At 45.3% G+C, this 24,113-nt stretch overlaps 2 protein-coding genes across 2 annotated transcripts in view; one reads left to right on the top strand and one right to left on the bottom strand.

Annotated features, from left to right (window-relative positions):
* Window positions 1–24,113, bottom strand: part of dock1 (dedicator of cytokinesis 1) — a 201,741-nt gene that overhangs the window by 85,458 nt on the left and 92,170 nt on the right. The gene's annotated exons all lie outside the window — the stretch shown is intronic.
* Window positions 476–22,135, top strand: LOC124475508 (inhibitory synaptic factor 2A). The gene is made up of 3 exons (XM_047032178.1): window positions 476–2,975; window positions 8,423–8,557; window positions 15,317–22,135. The coding sequence occupies exons 1-3, from the start codon at window positions 1,762–1,764 to the stop codon at window positions 15,498–15,500; spliced, it is 1,533 nt and encodes a 510-aa protein (XP_046888134.1). The 5' UTR covers window positions 476–1,761; the 3' UTR covers window positions 15,501–22,135.

The raw sequence follows: 24,113 nt of genomic DNA, 5'->3' as shown, positions 1-24,113 counted from the left end.
ACGGCAGAGTGAACAAATCGAAACTTTGCAGATCAATAGATTAACGCTCTCAGTTGCGTAGAGCAACTGTTCTAAACAAGCATTCAGTGGAAAAATAATTGGGAAATATAATTCTTTGGATTGTACCATACATAACCTGAGGCTCTTCTCTTACATAAAGACGTGTTTTCTTCCCTCCCACCAATGACACTTGGGGCTAATGCTGCAATCAGCAGACAGTGAGAGAGAGAGAGAGAGAGAGAGAGAGAGAGAGAGAGAGAGAGAGAGAGAGAGAGAGAGAGAGAGAGAGAGACAGAGAGAAAAAAGGAGAGAGAGAGAGAGGGAAGGAAGGATAGAGAGGCAGAGAGACAGCAATAGAGGATGAGAGAGAGAGAGGAAGATGAAGAGGGGGTGAGAGAGATGAAGAGGGAGAAAGAGAGGGATGAAGGAAGGAGGGACAAAGAGATGAAGGAGGAGGGACAAGGAGGAGGGACAAAGAGAAAAGCTAGTGGTGCCAAACGACACCAGGACACCAGCCTGCCCTGTGGTGCAGCTGAACTGATCCAGTAAGAAGCTTCTGATCTGATGATCTAGGAGGGGACGTCCGATCCATATTCGACAAGAAAGTAGAAAGAGAAACAAATCCTTGTGGATGGTAACCACTCACAGATAAGCAGTGAGGGATAAGGCTATGCTATCAGTGTCTACATCAGCAGTGAAGGGTTTACCTATCGTCCACACCATGCAGAGAACCTTGGCTGGATTATGAAAGCAGACTGCATGATAGCTGTGATATGGCAGGCCTGTATTGTGGAGTTATAATTGATTATCTTTTTGAGATCAGTTGGTCTGATGGGCGATAACTCTGTTGGTATTTGGACCACAGTGTAATAGGCTGACTGACCCTGTTTCTTCTTTTCACTTAGCGCCTACGCGCACAAGCACACGCAAACACACTCACAGTTTAATCTGAGCAGGTAAGCAGTGAAGGGGCTTGTAAGGTGTGTTGTGTGCCGAACTTGCTGAATCAGTGGTGAACAGTGGGAACACCTGCACTACTGCTGCTGTTCTCACACACGCATGCAAGCCTGTCAACTCAGAGGTTGTGAGGTCATAGCATTAAAACCCGCAATTACCAGGCAATAAGAAACAAGTGACAAATAGGACTAGCACTTATTAAACATTGGTGTCATCAGTTTCACAGACTGAGAGATTCAAGATGTCGTAAAAAAAGATAAACATAAATAAAAATGCTAGAATTATTTTAGGGCGTACTAAACCCTCACCCCTGCAGTTTTTCAGTAAATAAAAGCAGATGGATTGGCGAGCTTGAAAGACCACAGCAAATCGTTAATGAACAAGCCAGATGGACAGATTTCTCTCTCCAAGGCCAACAGTAAATGTTGATTCACAGCCAATGTTGATTCACTCAGACCCTGTTCCACACGCAACGCAGAGAGAGACACACTTTGTAAAAGCAACATCTGACACAGACATACCGTCCAATCGCTGTGAGAGCACTATGGAAGACATTGGGGAGAAGTGCTTAAATATATAGTATTAAGTACAGTATGTGCAACTCATTAGCGAGACAGGTGTTCAGGGCATTTCATTTTGATGACATGTTTTACTAATTCAATAGGAGGCACTCATGTCCTTAAGCATCAGCCATATGTACACGCACGAGGACGCCCAGAAAACTACTGTTGGTCTCAAACTTTCATCAGCAGGCATTAACACTCTCTCTCCTCTCTTTTTCCGCTCGCCTGCCGCCTAGGAACCATGGTGAGCAAGGAAGGCAGCAAGTGTGCGCTCACCAACTCAGAGTCCGACTCGGAGACGGCGCCCTCGGCCTCGCTGGCGCTGGAGGTCAAGTACTCGCTGGACGCTAGCCGGCAGGTGCGGAAGCGGAACAAGGCCCTGCAGGTGCGCTTCAAGGACATCTGCGAGGCGCAGAACGAGCAGAGAGAGGCGGCAAGGCAGGCGGCGGCCGGAGGCAAACCGGTCTCCTACAAGGCGGCATACCGCAAGTACATGACGGTGCCAGCCCGCCGCTCCATCCCCAACGTGACGCGCAGCACGGGCGTGCAGACGTCGCCCGACCTGAAGAAGCGCTACCAGACCTTCCCCTTCGAGCGCAAGAAGGGCCATGGGCACACCATCAAGCATGTGGCGGCCGTGGAGAGCTACAAGGGCCAGAACAACGGCTTCCTGCTGGACCTGAAGCAGCCCAGGGCAGGGGCGGAGGAGGGCAGCGTGGAGGGCGCGTGCACGGCAAGCGGGGTCTGGAGGACCAGGGCTCTGCTCCATACCAGCGAGTGTGTGGCCACCGTGGAACAGCACGCTGCCCTGGTTTCAGACGGCCCGTGTTCAGACTCTGCTGCACGCCGGCTCAGCTGCGGCGCCGCCGACTCCGGCAGCCTCCTCCCCAGCGCCGCCCCGCAGGCGGACTACCAGCTGTGCAGCATAAGCTCCAAGCCCAGGAGAGGACTACCACACGGGGAGAACAACCCGGACCGGCCGTCGTCCAAGCGCCATATGCTCAACCTGGACGAGGGCTCGTCGCGGACCCTGCCAGACCGGACGCCCACAGTCTTGGGCCCCATCGCCTGGAACTCCCTGACGCAGGTGGAGTGCCTGGACAGTCCGGGCGTGCGCACCAAGCGCAAGAAGGGTGTGCAGATCAACGGGCTGCAGTCTCAGACCCTGCCGAGGGCTGCGGGGGGGGGCTGCACCACGCAGGCCCAGTGCCACTCCGGACCCTTCTCTCCCCAGCCTCGGATGCAGCCTCCGCGGGGGGCCGTGGAGGAGGCGGAGGGCGTGAAGGCAGCGGGCGAGGGTGAGGCGTGTAAGCAGATAGTGCCTGTGACTAAGGAAGGGGATGTGAAGGCACAGCTGCAGGCCATGGAGAACCTGATCAGCTCCAGTCAGGAAACCATCAAAGTGCTGCTGGGGGTCATCCAGGAGCTGGAGAAAGGGGAGGCCCACCGAGAAGGGTAAGACAGCTCCATCACCTCCTATTCAGACGGTACTGAACCAGGGGGGAAGAGATCTACACCTGTACTGTTCTCCATCTGTAGTACTAGGAACATAGCCAGACATACTGTACTGTGCAAAAATCTTAGTCATTCAATCAGTTTTTTTTCCTGAACTGTATTTGTCTATTGAGAACTTTTTTGACTTTTAGCTTTTAGACTTTTGCACAGTGCTGTATGATATGTAATAATCGTAATCCGAACTAAGACTTCAAAATAGAGATATCACTGTTTGTTCCAGTTACCTTCTTGAGAACATTTATCGTTTTTTCATGTTTTTTTTTTCATGGGGAGCTCTCTCTGCATGTGTTCCTCTGAGTACTGAGATGTCTCATTCACAAACTAAATACTGTCCCAAATGCTGTGAGAACAGGGAGGGCATACCTGTGTGTATGTGTGTTTCCACACAAGGCTGTTAGTGTCAGTGACAGTGTCCTTCCACATCGGATCGTAGCACCAGCACCATTCTCTACTGCCAGCCAATCATCTCACTCGATTTGGCCCAAGTGGTTTTCTGACCCGTAGCATAAAAATACTATTACTCTAATCACAAGACCAATCACACGGTCACACAGACAGACCTTCCAAAAGACTGCTGTGACTAAAGATGAAAATGAGGAGTTCCCCATGCTACGTTTATGGAAAAAAAGATCATGCACATCATGTCAATCATTATAGGGGATATTTCTGGAATGAGCATAATTTCTTTGAATGGACATTTTGTCCGAAGGCTCTGTGGCCTACTTTTAGCTGATCGTCGTTTTGAGCACCGTTAATCTAGCGAAAGAGACCCTGGCGCAGGGAAAAACCCATTTGATGTCTGATGGAAATGGGAGTCTATATAAAAGAGATCTAGATACAATCTAGTCAGCTCAAACAGTTTGAGGGTTGTCTATCCTCTGGGATGGAAACAACAAAATGACCAATTTGGTGTGCACCTGAGTGAATCAATGATGCTACCATCACTCAGACCGCTATCTCTCCTACCCATCACCTCCGGGCAGTCGGAATCCAAATAATTTGCATCGCAAAAATATCAACGCACCCTGGCTCACAGGTAGACATGCACACAAACACCAATGCGAGCACATACCATCATATAGTCCTGAATCGACAATACAATCTCAACAGTCGGAAGCGTTAAATCACAACAGAAAGGTAGAAATCCTCTTGTTGCAAATAGGCATAATATGATGCATTTTATTCTAAACACGTTTGCAAGCTTAAACTCCAAGTCATCATACTCAATACTATAGCGCTGGTGCTGCATGCAGATATAGGCTAGAGATGTAGAGCTGAGTGGGTTCTCTGCCAGAAGTGGTGTGGCTGGCAAATCTCTCTTATTGATGGGTGGTAAAATGAGCCTGAATGTGTGTTTCAGGAGAGGGGAGGTGACTATGAACTATCTGTTCCCATACCCAGCCAGCTAAGGTCTAGAGTTAACAGTACGCATTTCAGGTGTGCAAGTGTCAGTGTGTGTAGAACCCAGCCTTTGGCCTGCGTCCGCATAGGGTCATTTCAAACTAAAACGAGTTGTCTTGCAAAGCAACCCCATTGCCTGCCCTGCATGGGAGATCATTAGTGGGTTCCCAGCAGATATATGGATGTGTTAGCAGGACAGAGGCCAGCGTGGTTGTTAGCAGGAGTTCCACCCACACCTGACACCTCAGGGTCACCTGCTCAAGTAGGACACTGTCTTAAGAAAACAACAACAAAAACACTGACTCTACAGCCAGAGGCTTTGTTCCATTAAAGCTTCTAAAGTTCTTCTATAGTTCATAGTCAGGAACTTCAATTCCTGGGCCCAGACAGAGTATGGTGGGTTTCTTTGCGAGGCAAGCAGAATTGACTGTGCCCTGTGTTTCCACGGTACATTAGCTCTGTTCCCCTTCTTCAGAAATGTCACTTGGCCTACAAGTAATAACGGCTTCAGGCTATAAGGTGAAATGTGAACACGACGATGCCTTTTACATTACAGCCTACATCATCAATATCCATTTGACATAGAAGGGGCATGGATCAGACAAAACAGATTTTCTCAAATGTATTTACCAAAAAGCCACTCTGTTGCAGGAATCATCAAACTCTACAGGAGATTAACAGCAAATGCAACAAATACGATATTGAAGCATAAAATAAAATACTTCTTCCCTGTGCGTGAATCAGAATGATATTTGGGGAAGACTCAGTTTCCACTGTTCCCCAAACACAAAGGGACACGCCATTCTGTTAGCTAAGCCAGCAACTACATGACAGTTGCAACACAGGAACCTAAAATATCTGGTCGGGTGGCAGAGGCCCAGTTTAGCTGTAAGCCAGTCCTCTAGGCACTCTCACGCTGATCTGTGTGTTCTGAGGAGATAGAGAGGGAGGAGAGAGACAGAGTGAGAAAGAAAGAGAGCGAGAGAGAGAGAGGAAGGGAAAGAGAGCAAGGAAGAGAGCAAAAAAAAGAAAAAAAGAAAGGGAAATATGAAAAAATATGTGTAAAAAACAAAAGTGAGAATCTGTGAAGGAGAGAAAAAGAGAGCATGGAGAGGGATCCTTGTCTTCCTGACTCTGGGTATAATTAGAATCATCCTATGTCTCCCTGTTATTCACAGGTCTTTCGTTTTCCCTCTGCCAGGTTGGCCGGGTGACAGGGGAGGTCTGCTGAAGGGTGGAGGACATAGATTATGTCTCCTGGCATCCGAGACAGCCTGGCTCAGGCCCTGATGTCCTCTCTGTCCCTGATGGACACACACACAGCTGTGCCCTCGGTGCACAGTAGGAGAGAGAGAGGGGGGGGGGGGGGGTGACAGTCTCTGCTCTTGTCTTTAAGCAGGACAGGGTTTTGAATATTTCTGCTGCTTCATCAGCACATTGCCACTGCCGCCCAATTAATCACACTCATCAGGCCTGGAGGGGGCAGGGTGTGTTTGAGTGTGTGTGTGTGACTCTCACTCAGACTACAGTGACCTTTGGGACAGCTCACCCTGTGCGGGCAGGGACGGGCATACAAATATATTGTTCATGGCTCTTCTGGCTCCCCCCAAAGATGTCGGTTAGAATGAGTCCACATTCCTCCCACCCCCAGTCCCTTATTAGCTGTGTTGTAGAGAGAAAGAGACAGAGAGAGAGACGGAGAGGGTGAGAGAGACAACCAGACACAGGGGAGACTGTGAGAAAAATAGGAGAAGCGAGCAGGGGAGAGAGGAGATGTGAGGGTTCAAGCTGGGACCTGGACACCCCATCAAGACCATTGATTGGGCCGTCCAGCCATCTGGCCGTGATCGGAGGAGAGCTTGACCTCGTCCTGAGCCGTCATTCAGGGGTCACCTCTCTCCCTGGCACCTGTTAAGCACCGCTGACAGCCTTTAATTACACACCTAGCCAGCACGCCAACACTTCCACTCCACTTTTACAGCCATCGACCCCCAACCCCCCCCCCCCCTGAGTATGTTTATGGACCAATAGGGGTTAAGTAAAACTACTCTGCTTCATTCTTTTTATGTTTCTTATAGTCCAATTGGGGTCAAGCATTTTTCTCTGTCACGTTAAAAAAAAGAAATATATATATATATAGTTCAGCCAATCTAGGGCCCCCTGCACATGTAGGCTAGCCAGTGTATTAATCCACGCCTGCCTACACCACCGAACTAAACCCTCCAACAAGTCACAAACGCTACATACAGGACTGCTTTCATCAACAGTGCAATAAAAGAGCCGTTACACACAAAACACATTTCCCAAACCTAATGTTCTGTCACTGAAACACATTACTGAAACAGGTGCACTGTAAAAAAAATAATTATATATATATATAAACAAAACAAATGGGACGTTCAAGTAGATGGGGGATGAAAGTATTCCATTAGGAGCTGGTTTTGCCTCCCACGCGTACACCTGAATATTGTCGTGATGAAATAAGGATGCAGCGATGGTTGACTCAGCCTTGCATCTTCTAAGGCAGGGGTTTTCAACTGGTTTTGTCCCAAGGACCACCATGTCTAAACTAGAAAGTAATCCGCTGCCCACTGATGTGCCTGCGCGCTTGTGCGTGCCTACGTGTGTGTGTACGTGCATATGGACAGAAGGAAGTTTTAACATTTGGTTTTCCATGTAGCTTTTATTTAAAAACCTCAAACAAATCTAGATATATCTACTTAAAAACCTCAAACAATATACATAGAATCAGATTTTTTCTAAATTTGCGTATGTGAGATTCTGAACAATTCAGAAAAATTTGTAAAAAAACAACAAAACTGTTGATTTTAGTAGTTGTTGTTCTAGCCCCAAGCAGGTTTCATCACCTTTATATTATTTTAGACATATTGTTCTTATTTTAGATATTTTTCACGATATTCAAGAGTAATATGGAAATGTGTTGAAATATCAAAGCAAATTGATATAAATAAAAAAAATCAATGATGGAATGATCAACATAGGCTCGTGTCGCGGACCCCCTGCAATGCCGCCGCAGAACACAGGGGGTCGCGGACCCCTGGTTGAAAACCCCTGTTCTAAGGTTTCTAACTTTCTCTATTCCCTGAGAGACCCAGCCCCCACCATCCTAGCCCAGATACCTTTAAAACGTCTTCTCTGATATATTTAAGGCTGGATCTCTAGTACTGACATCGAAGAGGTTTGGTGACATTCAAGTCATATCAGGCCACAGAAACACATATTGCTTTGATCTGAGTAAGAGAGTCCGTGTGGAAGTGAGGGTGTGTGTCTGTGTGCGAGCGCACCCACGTGTGCATGAAAGCAATCTTGTGCTCGTGTGAGTAGATTGAAGGCAAACATCCGCAACTGAATCACTCAAACCACCCACTTGGAGACGATCGATTGGGTATCATGTGCAACTCTTTCCCTCTGATACGTTTCATCCCTCATCCCACCATGCCCCCCTCCCCCAGACAGGCCTATCAGGGGCCAAGTAGCTCTGAAGGAGAGGTAGGAGTCCTCACTCTGTGCCCCTCTGCAGTAGCCTGGACTGTAGAGATCCAGCCTGACATAAATAAATCGTGAAATACTAACCCATCCACAGTATGAACATCTTTATGGCTAGCCTGACATCGATCTGCATTGCGTGTGTGTGCGTTAAGTTCGGCTCATCCCATGGCCATAGCCAGGCTGCATAAATGACCAGGCCAGGTACATTACTATGGATCCATATTGACTTCTCCCTAGCCCAACATGTTAATGCAGAGGAGAAACCCTTTGATGTGGAGGCAGAGAGGGCCTCCCACCCCCTTCCCTCCCACTGAGGCGTGGGTCAGGGGTCAAGTGGGGCCGGACAATTAAAAAGCACAAAGCGAGAACAGGAAACGTCTGAATGAGTGTATCCCAGCGAACACAGTGCATGCACACACACACACACCGAACAAGTAAGCAGTGGGTGGGGTGGGGGGACTGTAATAGGCAGGAAGCAACATCCCGAGGGAAGAGGAGGGGGGATATGATACATCTTCACCCTCTTCTCTTCCCCACAGACTCTCCTATCGAACGGGACAGGACACGGCCAACTGTGACACGTGTCGGAACAGCGCGTGCATCATATACAGGTCAGTGGTTCCTCTGTAGCGCTACTGGACAGCTCTGTCCATGGGAGGACAGTGAGTGGCGCATGACTGATGGAGGAGCAGCACCTCTAGCTAAAGATCTCTCACACACACACACATACACACTGCAGTCGCAGTAGTGGCATAGAGAGAGACAAAGAGAGCGAGAGACAGAGAGAGCGAGAGACAGAGAGAGAGAGACAGCGAGAGACAGAAACAGAGAGAGAGAGAAAGAGAGAGAGAGAGAGAGAGAGAGACAGAGAGAGAGAGAGAGAGAGAGAGAGAGAGAGAGAGAGAGAGAGAGAGAGAGAGAGAGAGAGAAAAGTGATCTGTGACTGAGTACTTTAGTTGACTAAGTGGCTCCTCCACTCGGATCCTCTGTGTGAGGAGGACGTTAAATCGCTCTGCATCTCGCTGTCTGACCAACAAGCCTCCGGCTAATACAGAGGAGCTTTCTAAAGAGAAGTCCATCTCACTCACTCTGATGCTGGGCCTCAGAAGCTTGTTATGTGCTCTCCAGAACGGGTGTGCGCTTGTGTGTGTTTGGGTAGGTGGGCATGTGTGTGTGTCTATGACCGGGTGTGTATGTTTGGGTGGGTGGGTAGGTGAGCATGTGTGTGTTTGTGCCTGTGGGTGTGGGTGCGTGCATGTATGTTCAGGTGTGTGGGCACGGATGAGGGCGGGTTTGTGTGTGTGGGTGTGCACAGTTGAGTGTGTGGGTGGGCGTGCGAGTGTGGGTACCAGTTTGTCTAGATGTTTGAGGCTGTGGGAGTGTGAAGGTGCGTGCATGGATGGATGAGGGTGTGGGTGGGGGTGCAGGTGGGTGTTTCAGGGTATAAGAGATTACGGGTGTGTGGGTGGGGGCATGGTAGGGGCCGCAGAGAGTGACGGAGGGAGGACTCGGCAGGGACAGGGTTGCGAATTCGGTAGGGCCTCATAAATGAGTAAATCTTCTTGCTAGCTTATGAACTCCTGACCAGACTCGCGCATAGTGCCCATCATCACTCCCAGCTCCCCTCCCAGCTCCTCTCCCCTCTCACGCCAGCCCTCTCAGAGCTGTGAAGCAAGCCAACACTTGCTGGTGTTGCTAACGTGTTTGCTAACGTCAAACACGAGCCAGACCGTGCCAGTCGGCCAGACCGCTCTATTTCCAGCGCTGTGTCGACGACCCTCTCCCAGCCTTCCCAGCCAGGAAGGAAGTGGTGCTCGCATCCCCAACGCTCTCATCACAATATTGAGACAACAGGCCCATTCAGCTAGCCTGCTTTCCTAGAGGGATGCCAATGAGAGATATAAACCCACACGCTTAACTACTGAATTTAACAGTCAGGGCGTATCAGACTGAAGAGCGTGATATGTCTTCCTATCTCGCCCTCGCTGTCAGAGGGATCCCCCCCCTCCAAGAGAAGACGCAGCGACTCAAGTAGGACTGGTGTGTTCATGAGCGATCACTGGACTTGTCAGGTCAAATTTACTCGGCGGGCGTCGCGTGAATCATCCACTCAGCGGACAAGCAACAACTGTTTGCCAGGTCATTCATATGTTCTGTGTGTGGTACACGTCTATACGAACACACTATGCCCCATCGACATGGTCACTCTCAACACAGAGACAGGACGAGAGAGAGAGTTCTTTATTGAAGTTTCCCTCAGATGAGCTGTTGGCAGTGTCAAGCCTTCCCCTTTTCTTAGTGAGACAGCCATGTTATCTGGCTATAGTTCTTCGATGTTATAAGAGCAGGCTGAGTTAGGGGGGCTGGCTGTTGAACATCTGTGAGACGAAGGAATCAAATTTAGGGGCTTCTTGCACATTTCAGCGCCGGATTAAGCGTTGAAATACAGCTTGATGACGACAATCTTACCTGATTAATCCTGTGAGTGTGCGTGTGTGTGTATGTGTAGGTTGAGCACATAGCATAATGTGATTTGATACTTTCCACTGAACAAATTGTTTGCCTGTGTGGGTGTGTGTGGGTGTGAGAGAACAGAGAAGTTTGGGTTGATATGACAAGTTTACTGAACAATCTCACTTCCAAACCTAACCAATCCAGACACAGTGGACACCATAGCAACTAACCTGCATATTATCCATGAGTGAATGATAAACATCTCTCTTCTACTGCTGTGTACTGCTTGGGTGTGGCCATTTTAGAGAATACAATATGCTGTAGAAGACCCTGGTCTCCCTGCACTTCATATCACCCTGCCAATCTCCCTCCCTCTTCCTTCATCTGTGGCTCAGGGGTTAGAGAGGGTCGTCTGTTAATCGCAAGGTTTGATCCCCGACTCCTCCCAGGCCATGTGCAAGACTCTGAACCCCAAGTTGCTCCCGATGGTCAGGCTGGCGTCTCGCATGGCAGCTCGCCGCCGTCGGTATGTGTGAGTGTGAGTATGAATGGGTGAATGAGAGGCAAAAATGTAAAGCGCTTTGGTTGCCGTCAAGGTATGAAAAAGGCGCTATATAAATTCAGTCCATTTACCATCTACCATCTATTTCTCCCACTCCTCTTCCATTCAAGGATGGAGGCCATGTTCAAATAAACTTGGGATGGAATGATTAATGCACGACACCTAGATAGACCAGTTAGAAAGGGCATGGAAAAAAGATAAGTGCAATCCATTTTCTTTCAGCCAAGCCAATCCGGGTGGAAGGAAAGAGAGAGAGGGAAAGAGAGCCAGGGGGAGGGAGAACGAGAAATGGCAAAGAAAGGCCCAGGATGGCATGAAAGAGGATTTGAAAGCGTTCCATTTTTATTTTGAGAGCACTGCTTTAAGCCTGGTTTAACTTAATGCCTTTTGTTTAAGCTCGAAACACTAATCTGTTTTTCTTTTTTCTCCCCTGGCATTGCTGATTGGTGCTTATGTGTTGATTAGACAGACAGATGGATGTCACTTGTGCAGATAGAAATTGCAGATCTGGGTGGACCCAGCCATTATTGTTAACAAAAGGAGACAGACATCTCCCATCATTTAACTTCATAATTAACCAGACTTTGTGTCCCATTGCTAAGTAGTGTTAGAACAATCTGGGTTGGCATATTGGGTGTGTGTGTGTGTGGGGAGAATAGAGAAAGCATGAGATGAGAACTAAAGTAAGAGACAGCAAGACAAAAATGGAAACAGAGAGGGAATGTCTGAAAATCAATTAAGTGTTGCTATGGAATGATGATCTGATTAAGTTTCAACACATGTAAATTACAGAGCAGAAAGGCTGACTTGACAAACTTTGCACTTTCTCTGCCGGTATGCTGATGCAGACAGGAGCAGCTCTAGAAGGTGGCAGCTCGTTGCCATAGATACTGGAGAGATATCTGCAGGAGACACGAGGTGCCAGTCATAGGAAGATTCAAGAACTAAAGACTGAGAGACAGACAAAGAGGAACAGGTAGAGAGAGAGAGAGAGCTAGAGAGAGAGAGAGAGAGAGAGAGAGAGAGAGCAAGAGAGAGAGATAGAGCGAGACATGACATGTAGTAACCTGAGGAGACTCTCCTAGGGAGAGATCGGGGAAGAAGAGGAGGATATGAAAGCAGGGAGGGAGAGGGGATCACTCTGTTTTCAGTCTGTGGTCTGTGAGTGGACAGAGGGGGAGGTTAAAGACTAACAAGGTCCAAAGTGTCTTGCTTAGTTTGCTCTGATCCAACGACCCACTCAGGAGACAGGACTGGCCCAGCGGGAGGGAAGGAGGGAGGGAGCGAGGAAGAAAAAACAGACAATGTTCCCCTTCAGGTAAACCAAACTGGAATGTGACAAGGCCTTCAACACAATGCTGTGAGGCAGAGGAGGGGATGACAGTTAAGATAAGAGAGGGCTCGGCCAAAAATAATGAATTTTCGGTTAAAAGGACCTTGTGAATCTTTTCTTTTTCTTTTCTGCTGTGTCCATTTTCTAATGAGGCTGTTCTGAAAATTAGCTACCTCCTGCTTTAAGGTCACTTTTGAGTTGAGTCCATGGATCTGACCTTTAGTTCTAAGCCAGGAATTGACGAGCATCACAGCTGGACCCACGGGGGGAGGGGGGGGGGGCCCTGCCGGGTTGGATGAGGACATACTGTACATCCATAGTACATTCTCAAGGCTGTCTCTGCATTACAAAGACGGTTTGAAATAGTTGACAAGTTTGTGTTTGAGAGCAGAGAAGGTCGAACAACAAGCGTGGGACTGGAATTAGTAGTATTTCATGGTGAGGAGCAGGAAAAAGAATATAATGTTCTGTTAGCTAGCTCTGATTCTGATGTGCAAATAGACACAGGAGAATATCCATTGGTATTTCTCAGAAAAACCTAAAATGTCACGCTTTCGTTATTTGTTCAACAACATTTGTAGGCCTATTATGTTATCCTGTACTATACACAATATAACTACAAAAAACAGTAAGTTATAGGCTACAGTGCATCCAGAAAGTATTCACAGCTTTCACTTTTTCCATGTTGTGTTACAGTATATTCCAAAATGGATTAAATTACTTTTCCCCCTAAACTTCTATACACAATACCCCATAATAATAATGTGAAAAAATCATTTTTGCAAATGTATAACAAATAACTTGTCATTATGTCATTATTATATTTGGGCAGTAAAGTCAACCCAGCAGCCATGTGACAGGCTCAATCAGGGGAGAACAAGCGACAGTGCGGAAGAAACCTCTTGCAAATTTGCAATTTTATCTACAGAAAAATTCCACCAAGGGATCGTAATACCCTTCGTAATAAAGTTAGGAAGCAACGTCTTATAAAATCCACGGTTCTTGGGGGTTTGGAACTGCTTTTAAAATTGATCTGGTTCTCGATACCAAACCCTAGTTGAGTTGTCACAATGCATTTTACATTATTTTTAAGTTTCTCTTAAACTCTTTGAAACTACCTACATTTTTTTCTTTAAAAAGATGCATGCAAATTAATAAAATAAAGTGTAGAATAGTTGGTACTTGAACCCACAACTCAAATTGCATGTTGAGTTACAAAACACTACCACAATTATGTCAACATATTGTAATGCAGTGAAATGTCCACATTACCGAAGTATGGCAACTTACTCTGGTCTTCCCTTCTACTTTAAGGAAAAACGTTGACGTGCAATAATGTTGTAGATTACAGCTCTTGGAAACCAGTCTGTTGGGTGGTTTCCCTGTTTCTGAATCCCAGCAGGGAAAAGTTCTGACACAAAAGTGACATTCCAATGATCATCATTTTGTGATGTTGTCTACCAGTGGTGTGGCAGTGGTATAAGCAGTAGAAGCTGTGAGAGTAATGATAATAGCGTATCTAATACATGAGTTATGTTTGAGGCTAGTGAATAGATTTAATGCAATTGATACGCGTTTTCAATTCTTATCTGGATTGTCCAGCGTGTCCCCCAGGAAGGTGTGCACACAGATAGACACACGCAGACACAGACAGACACGCACACAGATACACACACAGACAGACCATAAGACATAAGAGGGTATTGATAACCGCATAATTACAAGCTACCTCTTCAAATAATTGATTTCTAAAAGCTTCACTGCTTGTTTGTTCATCAGTTTAGTGCTGAGTGTCCAATACATAGTCAAACACTTAATTCCATGTCAAAAGCCCTTACTTGAGAGTGTATTCACTCCTAATCAATACTGTGAAGCATTGAGCTGTGCAATGGAAACAGTGTTGTAGTACAAGGTTAGGTCGTATTCATCAGGTTTACTTCATAGCTTAGTGCAAGATTCCCCAAACTATTTTGGCCAATGAACATTCAAACTGAATTTATCTGTGTTTGTGTTGTCTTATCTTTAATTACACTGAACACTCTGCTGCGGGGCTACCATCTCATTTCACTCAACACCACAAATAAATCCCTGTCTGTGTCTGTCTGTCTAACCTGCTGGATGGCTGGACCTTGTCTGTCTGTGTCTGTCTGTGTCTGTCTGTGTCTGTCTGTGTCTGTCTGATTGTCTGGATGCCTGTGTAACAATCTGGTGGTCTGTCTGAACAGTGGCCTGTCTGTTTCACTCACAGCTGCCCAGGCAGATTAAACCCTCAACACATCCTGGGGTTGAGGCTATAATCTGAGTGTTTCACTTTGTACAGCCCTGGAATCAGATGGTGGGTGGGCAGGGATTAGGGTACATGTGGATGTGGGCTGTCTGAAATGTAATCCCATACAGTTCCAAGGCACCACAGGATATAGAGAACCCTGGGGAGGAGGAAGAGGGGGAGTAGGAGGAGATGAGGTGGGTTGTGTGTGTGTTGGGGGCGGGGGAATAAGAGGTACTCTCTACAGTTGAGAATCTCCCCCTGGGATCAATGCTACCCTGTTCCACTACAGTTCTCAAACACTTCCTAGGCTTTCTACAGTAAACATTGTCATCGACAGCTGGAGTCATGAAGGGTTTGAAAGAGAACAAAAAGCTTTGTGAACTTAGAAAATGTATTCAAAATATTTGGTCACAGAATGGGTTTACCAAAAACACAGTAGTTTTCTACAGACAGTATCTACAGGCTCAGAATGGATCCCTAGGATGGGGAGGGGGTTGAAGTGAGAACAGGGCCAGAGTGGATCTGTAGCATGAATCCCAGGCTGCTGGAGGGGTAGGCCACTGCTATGACCTGATTATTGATCAAAACAGATGAGCCGTGTGGGGAAGGGAACAAAGACATCAAATTATGAATATTAATCCCATGGGATCAGCAAGGCAGATGCGTGTGAAGAGGGGAGAAGAGAAGGGGTAAAGTCTCTGTGGAAGTTAACGCATGTTTCCCTCCCTCCCTCCTCTCTCTGCATGCCGCAGTGTGGAGCTGGACTTCAAACAGCAGGAGGACAAGCTACAGGCGCTGATGACGAGGTTGTGCCCCGCGGAAGACGCCCCCTTCTCCTCCCTGCCTTACCCCGCGGAGGCCTACACCTCCACCCCCAAACGCAAGTCCAAAGCAGACTCCAAGAAGCATGCCCGCTGGAAACTCTGGTTCCTGTGAACAGTTCCACAGTCAACACCGCCACACTCACTCACCATGCCATAGGATTTATGCATCTATCAAGGGGGAGAAAGGTTTCACAAACATAATCCAGCCTGCTGTTTAATGGCCTGGTCACCTGTAATTCCTGTGAGGACTTGGAGAGGATATTGAGCTGGGCTTTGAAATGCTGGAATCTGGAATGGAAAACAAGCAGCAATCCTTCCAGGAGAATTGAATTTTTTGTCACGGTTACCGAAAAGGATTCAAAGTTATTTTGAACTAATTTCCCGAAGCAGGGCGTGAAATTACGCCATGGCAACTTATTTGGAGATCAGGGAGGTGAGGAGCCAAATTGGATTTCCTCCTCCTCTCTCAATTTAAATATATAATTTGTAGCTCCCGTCTGGAGTCTATTTCAATTATGTATTGGTTCAGCAGCTGTCGGTCACGTTTCCATTCACACGTTGGGACTTGATATTTATTGGTTCTTTTCTTCTCCTACTGAGGTTTGTGTATGGGAGGGAAGTCGGCAATCAAGCATGGCAATGCCTGTCTCTCACACCAATAGCATATATCAGCATATCAACAAAGCACAACTAAACCACAATCAGGATGCAGTTTCACAAGAAAACTATTTTGACAATAATCACAACAAACTGATGAGATAAGGACATAAGGACATGGGTACTTGGCGTGGACCAAGGAGTGTACTTGAGCAAGATATACGTTTATTGGAGCAATTATTAAAATTTATATTTATTGAAGAATGTCTCTTTGAATCCGTTGACTTTGACATATAATGATACAAATTATACATATTTTTTATAGACATACATTTGCCAAGGTCGGCATCTCAATGTACTTTTCAAAAAAAAAATATGAACTTGTATCTTACTTTAATGTTTATTGGAACACACAGTATATCTGAGTTGCTGTGAACGAGGACAGTTCCTTTGAGATTATTTCCTTACATTAGTTCCCATTTGATCGTCTTCTACTACTATTAGGTCAAAGAGAAAATCACTTAATGGAGAAAAAAACAGGGGGTACCCCAATATCATAGCTGCTCCACCAGCTTTCTCTCTCCCCATCACGAGCTAGCACACCAAACCACCTAGGTCCTGTCCTGTGGAGGTGACAAAGAGGGGCCTCCAGTATACTCGTCCTGCCCCGCCCCAGTCACACAGGTGGGGGATGCAGGCGTGACTGTACTACCATGTAGTCCTGCTTCATGAGACTGAAGGACTGAAGGTTCTGTCACTGAACTGGAGCTTCTAGCAGCACAGGGTACAGGCCCGTTGCCTCGCATGCTTTCTGTCACCTTGGCTCTCGCTAGGTACACTTTTTTTTTTTACCTTTCAAAAAAATCTACAGTCGAGAGATCATTTTTAAAAAGGTTGTTTGAAGAAAATAAAAACGACAACTTTTTCTAACAAGATGGGGGACACCTGAGTCTCTCCCACCCCGTCCGCCCAGCAGATTGTAAAGTCCTCCGGTGGCGCTTGATAGAAACATCGTACAGTCAAAATATTTCTATTCGTGCAACATATCTAATAGGGCTAATTACATTATAAGTGGAATAGAGAAACAAGAAAAAAAGTTCCAGTTAGAAACCAGCTAAAAGAGTGTACGCCCCAAGTCATTAACCAAGCCAAAACACTGCCCCCTATAGACAGAAAGGCCAAAGTGGTTATAACGCAAGTATCAAATCTTACTTTGCTCTTAACACAGCATTACATTACTGACTGGGTCAGGCTGGTGGTCAAAATCTTCTCTGCTTTCTGTTAGCCACATGTAATTCACCCCCACCACTTTCATATATATCGAGTAATGGTTTCTCCAATAGTTGTACTGTAGCATAAGGAGAGAACTAAATGTTTATCTGTACCTTAAAGAAGTGCAATTGATTTACAATGTGCAATACTGTGTATTTTATACTGTTTTTCAATCAAATCTGAAGGCATTTAATATACAAAATAAAATGTGATAAACATTTAAAAGGGCGTTCTGGAGTTCTCTCTACATGCCTGACATTTGTGTGTGTGTGTTGAAGAGGCATTATGGTTTTAAAGATACAGGCTGGATAATTGTAGAGGACACTGGGACCATTTTACCAAGAAACATTTAAATGATATCCCAAACTACTTCTCAGAGAAAATCCTTCTGAAGAATGAAGGGTTACGTTAGAGAACTGCATTTTCTCCAGATCATTTTGTCATGTTCACCTTTCATGTCTCATTTATGAGAAATGAACATAATAATTCGGTGTTTGACGCACAAAGACAAGGAACAAATTCCTACACCAGAACTGTAACAGAAGGAAGTTGTCGAGCATGCTTAAGTACGATGGCTTTGGGGGGCATCTAATGCCCTTATCCCACACATCCCAGAGCAACACAGAGAAGCACTTAGGAGCTTAGAGCTAAGGCCCAGGCTCACATGCTCAGCTTCCTCAGTAATAAAGAGGGGCTAGACTACATTCAGGCTGGCATAAATAAGGTTCTGGTCACACTGATCTTGGTCTGGGTTTCCTAGATAACCTCCAAACCCTGACCCCAAGGACAACACCGCTGTCATCCAGACCGCTGTCATCCAGACCACTGTCATCCAGACCACTGTCATCCAGACCACTGTCATCAACTGTCAAGACCACTGTCATCAAGACCACTGTCATCCAGACCACTGTCATCCAGACCACTATCATCAACTGTCAAGACCACTGTCATCCAGACCACTGTCATCAAGACCACTGTCATCCAGACCACTGTCATCCAGACCACTATCATCAACTGTCAAGACCACTGTCATCCAGACCACTGTCATCAAGACCACTGTCATCGACACCACTGTCATCCAGACCAGTGTCATCCAGACCACTGTCATCAAGACCAGCTTCTATGGGTTATTTTATGAAAATCAAGCTGAATCATTACCTTGTTTACGTTTTGGAAACGGTGTAGATATTGTGGTGGTGTTCAGAATGGTCAAATGCCCCAATTTTCTCCCCAGGGGGTGGGCGGGGGGTCTGGGGTCTAAGGAAGGGTTAGGAAGAGATCGTCCACATCTCTTATGCGAGGAAGAGGCAAGGTAAGAAGGGATCGACTGTCCATGCGCAGGACATTACGATGCAATGCCATATCTCACTACGGCTCTTCTCCATAAACTAGGCTGCAGCAGAGCACACCCCGCGGTCTCTGAGGCAACGCGCTGCAGCGTGGTCAGCAGCTATGGGCCGGCGGACCTTTGCATTACATTTATGTTGATTTTGTTTATGTATTTAAATTTTATAGCCAAGGGATAGCCTGTCGGACACACGTTGTTCATCCATCACTCCTGGAGTTGTAAGTCTGTCAGCACACTGCAGAGGAATCACAGGAAGAATATAGAAACGCCTTGGCTGTGACCTCCCCCAACACTACACGCTGGTGTGTGTGTGTGTCGTGGGTGAGGGGAGTTTGAGGAGCAAACACAAACACACCTCTCTAGATGTCAAAACGCTGGATAACACCAGTCACAGATATACTGAGACTGCAGAGGTAGGGCACACGGGACCTGACGTGTCATGGTTAGCATTACGTCCTCAGGCTAAGCTGGCAGAAAAGGGCACAAACACAGGGAATGGGCCCTGACAGGTATGTAAAGAACACTGCTGCTGTGCCTGCCAATGAAGCAGCTGCATTGTGGAGTCAAGCCTGTGAAGCCTGCGAAGCTAACAGTGCTTAACCTGAACCACTGACTACAGCAGAGCTGACAGCACCAGCTAGCCACCTAGTCTCCTCATCTACATTCTGTGTCGGCAGCTAGAGAGGAGGAGGGGGGACAGAGAGTGAGAGAGAAAGACAGGAAGAATCGAGGAAGAGAGTTAGAGAGGAAAGGGGGAGAGGTAGGGAGGAAGGGAGAGAAGGAAAAGAGGAAGGGAGGGATCTAAATCTGGTGGGCACAAAAGAACAAGGTCAGTTGTTCCAGTGCCATCTGCGCCGCCCGCCACAACCCTGCTGCAGCAGCAAAATCATCATCTTCGTCATCATCTTCATCGTCCTCCCAGGGTGCTGATTAGGGGAGCCGGTCCTAACTGGGTCTTGGGCCTGTTAAAAAATTCAAGCCTACCTTATTGATCATTAAATAATGATCTAGAGGGTGGGGGGGGGGCTGCTTTTAAATGTGTTTTTTAAAGAGCAGCCCGTCGTCTCTCTCTCGCTCTTCATTTCTCTACTTCGCACTAGGGGAGTCAAAATGAGGATTTAGGAGAACCCCTTAATCTGAGGTGATTGCTTTTCTGAGGACGGACAACATGCAGAAATCACACGAGCAAAAGCTGTGTCGAGAAACAGGATGTGATGTCCTGTTAGGTAGAGGGAAGGAGAGTTTCCACTGTGGCAAGCTGAGAAGAGGCACCTAGCATGCTGTCCATCTCGTCATGTCAAGGACGGCAAAACACGAGCACTGTGAGACGACTGGGCTCGACCACAGGAAGGAGAAAATCGTCTCCTGAAGACAAGCAGGCTCTCAGGGCATCTTCGTAAAAAGACCCAGGAGGCCGGAGATTTTTCAGGGTGGGTAACGGCCATATTAGAGTAAGTAGTTAGTGATTCTCTCTCTCTCTCTCTCTCTCTCTCTCTCTCTCGTCACCTTTTACCATCAACGATCCCACGCACTTTAGGTGCACACATACACACACACAACCACACTATTACAGTCAGGCAACCCAGCCACTACTGGCTTGATTAAAACACAGGGAGCTATAGAGGCTTGTGGTACAACAGATAAAAGTCGAGTCAGGGGATGTGATGTCACTGCCCACTGTTCCCGAGTTTCTATCCTAGAGGGACACAACCATTAACTTATATTCAAAGTTGTGACCTTTAACAATTAACCCCTAACCATTATGGGATCCAGCAAAGTTATTCTTGTTTCACTATACTTGTGAGGACATCTGGTCCACACCACACACACACACACACACTGATGGGACTTTATCAGATGAGCGAGCTGTCGTCACAAGAGAGCTGCTTCCCTTAAATCACCCATATTCCATTCACACTAAGTTGGACAGTATTAAACAGAGGCCTCACCTTAATCAGCGTCGCTCTCCTGTTTAAAAGTCACATGGCTAGCCGGGGGGTTAATTACACAAGGACAGACGCAGGGGAACCAGAGGATAAGTACCATGACATTCCCGCCCCCCTTTCCCTCTCCTCGTGAAGAAATGGATGAGCAGCACTGCGTGTCGACGGTTGACAGTATATTTAGGGAATGACTGATAAGTGCATTAATTGTGGTTGGGTTCCAGCCGAGAGGATGATGGACTGTGAGTTGTGCTGCCGTGGCAGAGAAAACACTCATTAGATTAAAGCGTCAGGGCTCGCGTCATCAGGAACTGTGTTCGTTGACAGATCACACACCCACTGACATTAATAAGTCATGACCCATGTCATATTAATAAGCATAAAAGCACAGGAGAGATCAAGACAAACTCTGGATTGAATATGCTTTTTATGGAAGTTGTGGTGCTCAGGTTTACTTAGGAAGTAGGTTTTGCTTGCAGTTCTGACTGGAGGATGGTGTTGGAAAGTGTGTTGGAGAATGAGTTGTAGGATGTGGTGGAGGATGAATTGTAGGCAGTGTTGGGTGTAACACGTTATTAAGTAATTAATTACTTATCCACTGAAAAAGTAAAGGGATTACTGTTAATTTTTAGGTAATTTAATTACAGTTACTTGTTGTTACTTGCCTACTGTAAATTAGTCCAACAGTTCTGTATAAATCAATATTGAATTAAAATCTAAATATATGGTCTTAGGGCAGTGAACGCTGCCTCTTTAAAATCGTCAGCTGTAGTGCAGTTGCACGTGAGACGCAAGTTTACTGCATAAGCGCGGTTTGAAGTGGAAGATGTCGGCCGGAGCGAGTAGCTGTTTTACCAAATGGAAATATTCCAACTACTTCACCTTTTTGACACAGGTTGACAAGAACATTACAGTAAAGTGTAAGCTATGTCCTGGGGACAAAAACTATCTGCAGCTGTCAATAGCACAAGTAACCCTAACCCCTCTGAAGCACCTCACAAGGCAGCATCAACGAACACTTTGGAGTGATCCATGTTCATCAACAGATAACACCTCAGCAACACCTGTTAAGCAGGCAAAACTTGATTTTACATAGCCAGTGCAGAAAGTGTCCGAAGGTGAGCTTAAAAAAATGATTGCAGTCTACATAATGGAAGAGATGCTACCGCTTTGTTCTGTAGGATCTCCGTCTTTCAGGTGCATATTAAACAAATTACCTGTGTGTAGCAAAAAAACTTTGGTGACACCTTATCTGAAAGGGTGTGAATAAAACTGTCATGGCACTGTCATAACCATGACATGACACATGAAAGGATGTTGATGAATGTTGTCATTAGGTGTCCTTGGTGAATTATGTCATTTTGTATGCAAGGTTGACATTGTTTATGATGTCTTTGTTATGACAACTTGACATCAGCTGATACAAAATAACCTCTCATACACATATCATAGAAAGCCTAATTATCAAACTTGAAGAAAATATTTAGCTTTATGTGAGTTATGTTTTGATGTTGCCTCTCCAGTGCACCTGTTGTCACTTTTATTAGCACCAAAATAGTTGACATTGATTCACAATTGCTTATGCTTCCCAACTGGACAAATTGATATCCCTGAAATGTAAATGACATTGTAATATTGTGGTGATTACATGTTCCATATATTTTTTTTTTAGAGCAGTGTATTTAGCTTTATGTGTTAGAATTAAATACTACTGTCACATGTTTTGACAATGGCTGTCATGAGACCATTATAATTGTGTCACGAATATTTTCCTTGACCTCAACTACAGTGGCAAAATGTTCACTTGTCATAAAGATGTCATTAAGTTTTATTACACTGTCAAATGCTTTTATAACTGTATCATGAACATTTTCCTTGACCTCAACTACAGTGGTATAATCTTTTGTTATATTTGCACAACATTCCCAGCATGTACATTTTGTACTCAACAAATAAATATACACATTAACTTCTTACTCAAACAGAGGGTTCCAACATATTCTCTGCAGGTACATTTTTTAAAGAAAATAAAAATGAGCAACAACCCAGACTGCTGCTTTTTATACAAAAATGAAGCATAGAAGATAGTTAAGTGATTGGCAACTTTAGGGTAAGAAACCATGTGATTAGCAGAAAGTCCTTGTTGTTTTGTCAGCTCCATGTTGGCCTCCTCCAGGTATTTAGCGGAGTCCTCAATGTGTTCAATCGTTTGTCAATTCACATTGGTTGGTTGTTTTAGTTTGGCCAACTCCAACACACCAATATACAAATAGCCAATATCATATTAGCTAGAACATATTGTCGTTATTGTCCACGTATTTTATCCAATAAACCTTATGCCAATTTCAAACTTTCAGGCTCCATAATAAGTTCTAGCATTTCTTATCAAGGACCTTTTGAGATACACAAGTCGTTTACGGCAGCATTAATATAAATAATAATAATACCAATGATTACAATAGGTACCCCTAAATCTAGCAAGCTAACGTAAATTAGAGACAAGTTTGTGCTTAATTCACCACCGCAACCCATCGTTGCGATCGAATTTCACCAAATGTATGCTTTGATTACATTTTGCACACCTCATCGTCCTCTTCAGTATACCCAATTTCTGCATCCATCTAACTATTCTTCTTTTGTTCCTCTTAGTATCAGAATGCCTAATATTTTTTTGAAGTGCTCGGAATAATCAGTAATTGCCTAGTTTCTAATCCAATAACAACCTGTCTCTGATCTGGATTTCCTTGAATGTCACGCCCAAAAAAAAGAGGGCACCAAGAGGGGCGTTGGAGTTGGCCAAACTAAAACAACAAACCAAGATTAATCGAAAAAAAGATTGAACACCTTGAGGACTGTGTTAAATACCTGGAGGAAGCCTACAGGGAGCAGAAAAACTACAAGGACTTTCTGCTAATCACATGGTTTCTTACCCTAAAGTTTACCATTACTTAACTATCTTCTATGCTTCATATTTGTATGAAAAGCAGCTGAAAAGTTATGTCTGGATTGTTGTATTGTTGTATTTCTTTTTAACAAAATGTACCTGCTGAGAATATGTTCATGTGTATATTTTACAAAATAAGTACAAAATGTACATGCTGAGAATGTTGTGCAAATATAATAAAATATTATACCACTGTAGTTGAGGTCAAGGAAAATGTTCATGAGACAGTTATAAAAGCATTTGACAATGTAATAACACTTAATTACATCTTTATGACAAGTGGAAATGTGACCACTGTAGTTGAGGTCAAGGAATGGTCTCATGACAGCCATTTTCAAAATATATGACAGTTGTATTTAATGCTAACACATAAAGCTAAATACACTGCTCTAAAAAATGTATGGAACACGTAATCACCACAATATTACACCGTCATTTAAACTTCAGGGATATCAATCTGTCCAGTTAGGAAGCATAAGCAATTGTGAATCAATGTCAACTATTTTGGTGCAAATAAAAGTGAAAACAGGTGCACTAGAGAGGCAACAGCAAGACAACCTCACATAAAGCTAAATATTTTCTTCAAGTTTTATAATTATGCCTTCTATGATATGTTTATGA

The sequence above is a fragment of the Hypomesus transpacificus genome, chromosome 13 (assembly GCF_021917145.1).
Source record: "Hypomesus transpacificus isolate Combined female chromosome 13, fHypTra1, whole genome shotgun sequence".
NCBI lineage: Eukaryota > Metazoa > Chordata > Actinopteri > Osmeriformes > Osmeridae > Hypomesus > Hypomesus transpacificus.
The sequence above is the reverse complement of the archived record's forward strand: the minus strand, read 5'-3'. Positions and strand labels throughout refer to the sequence as shown.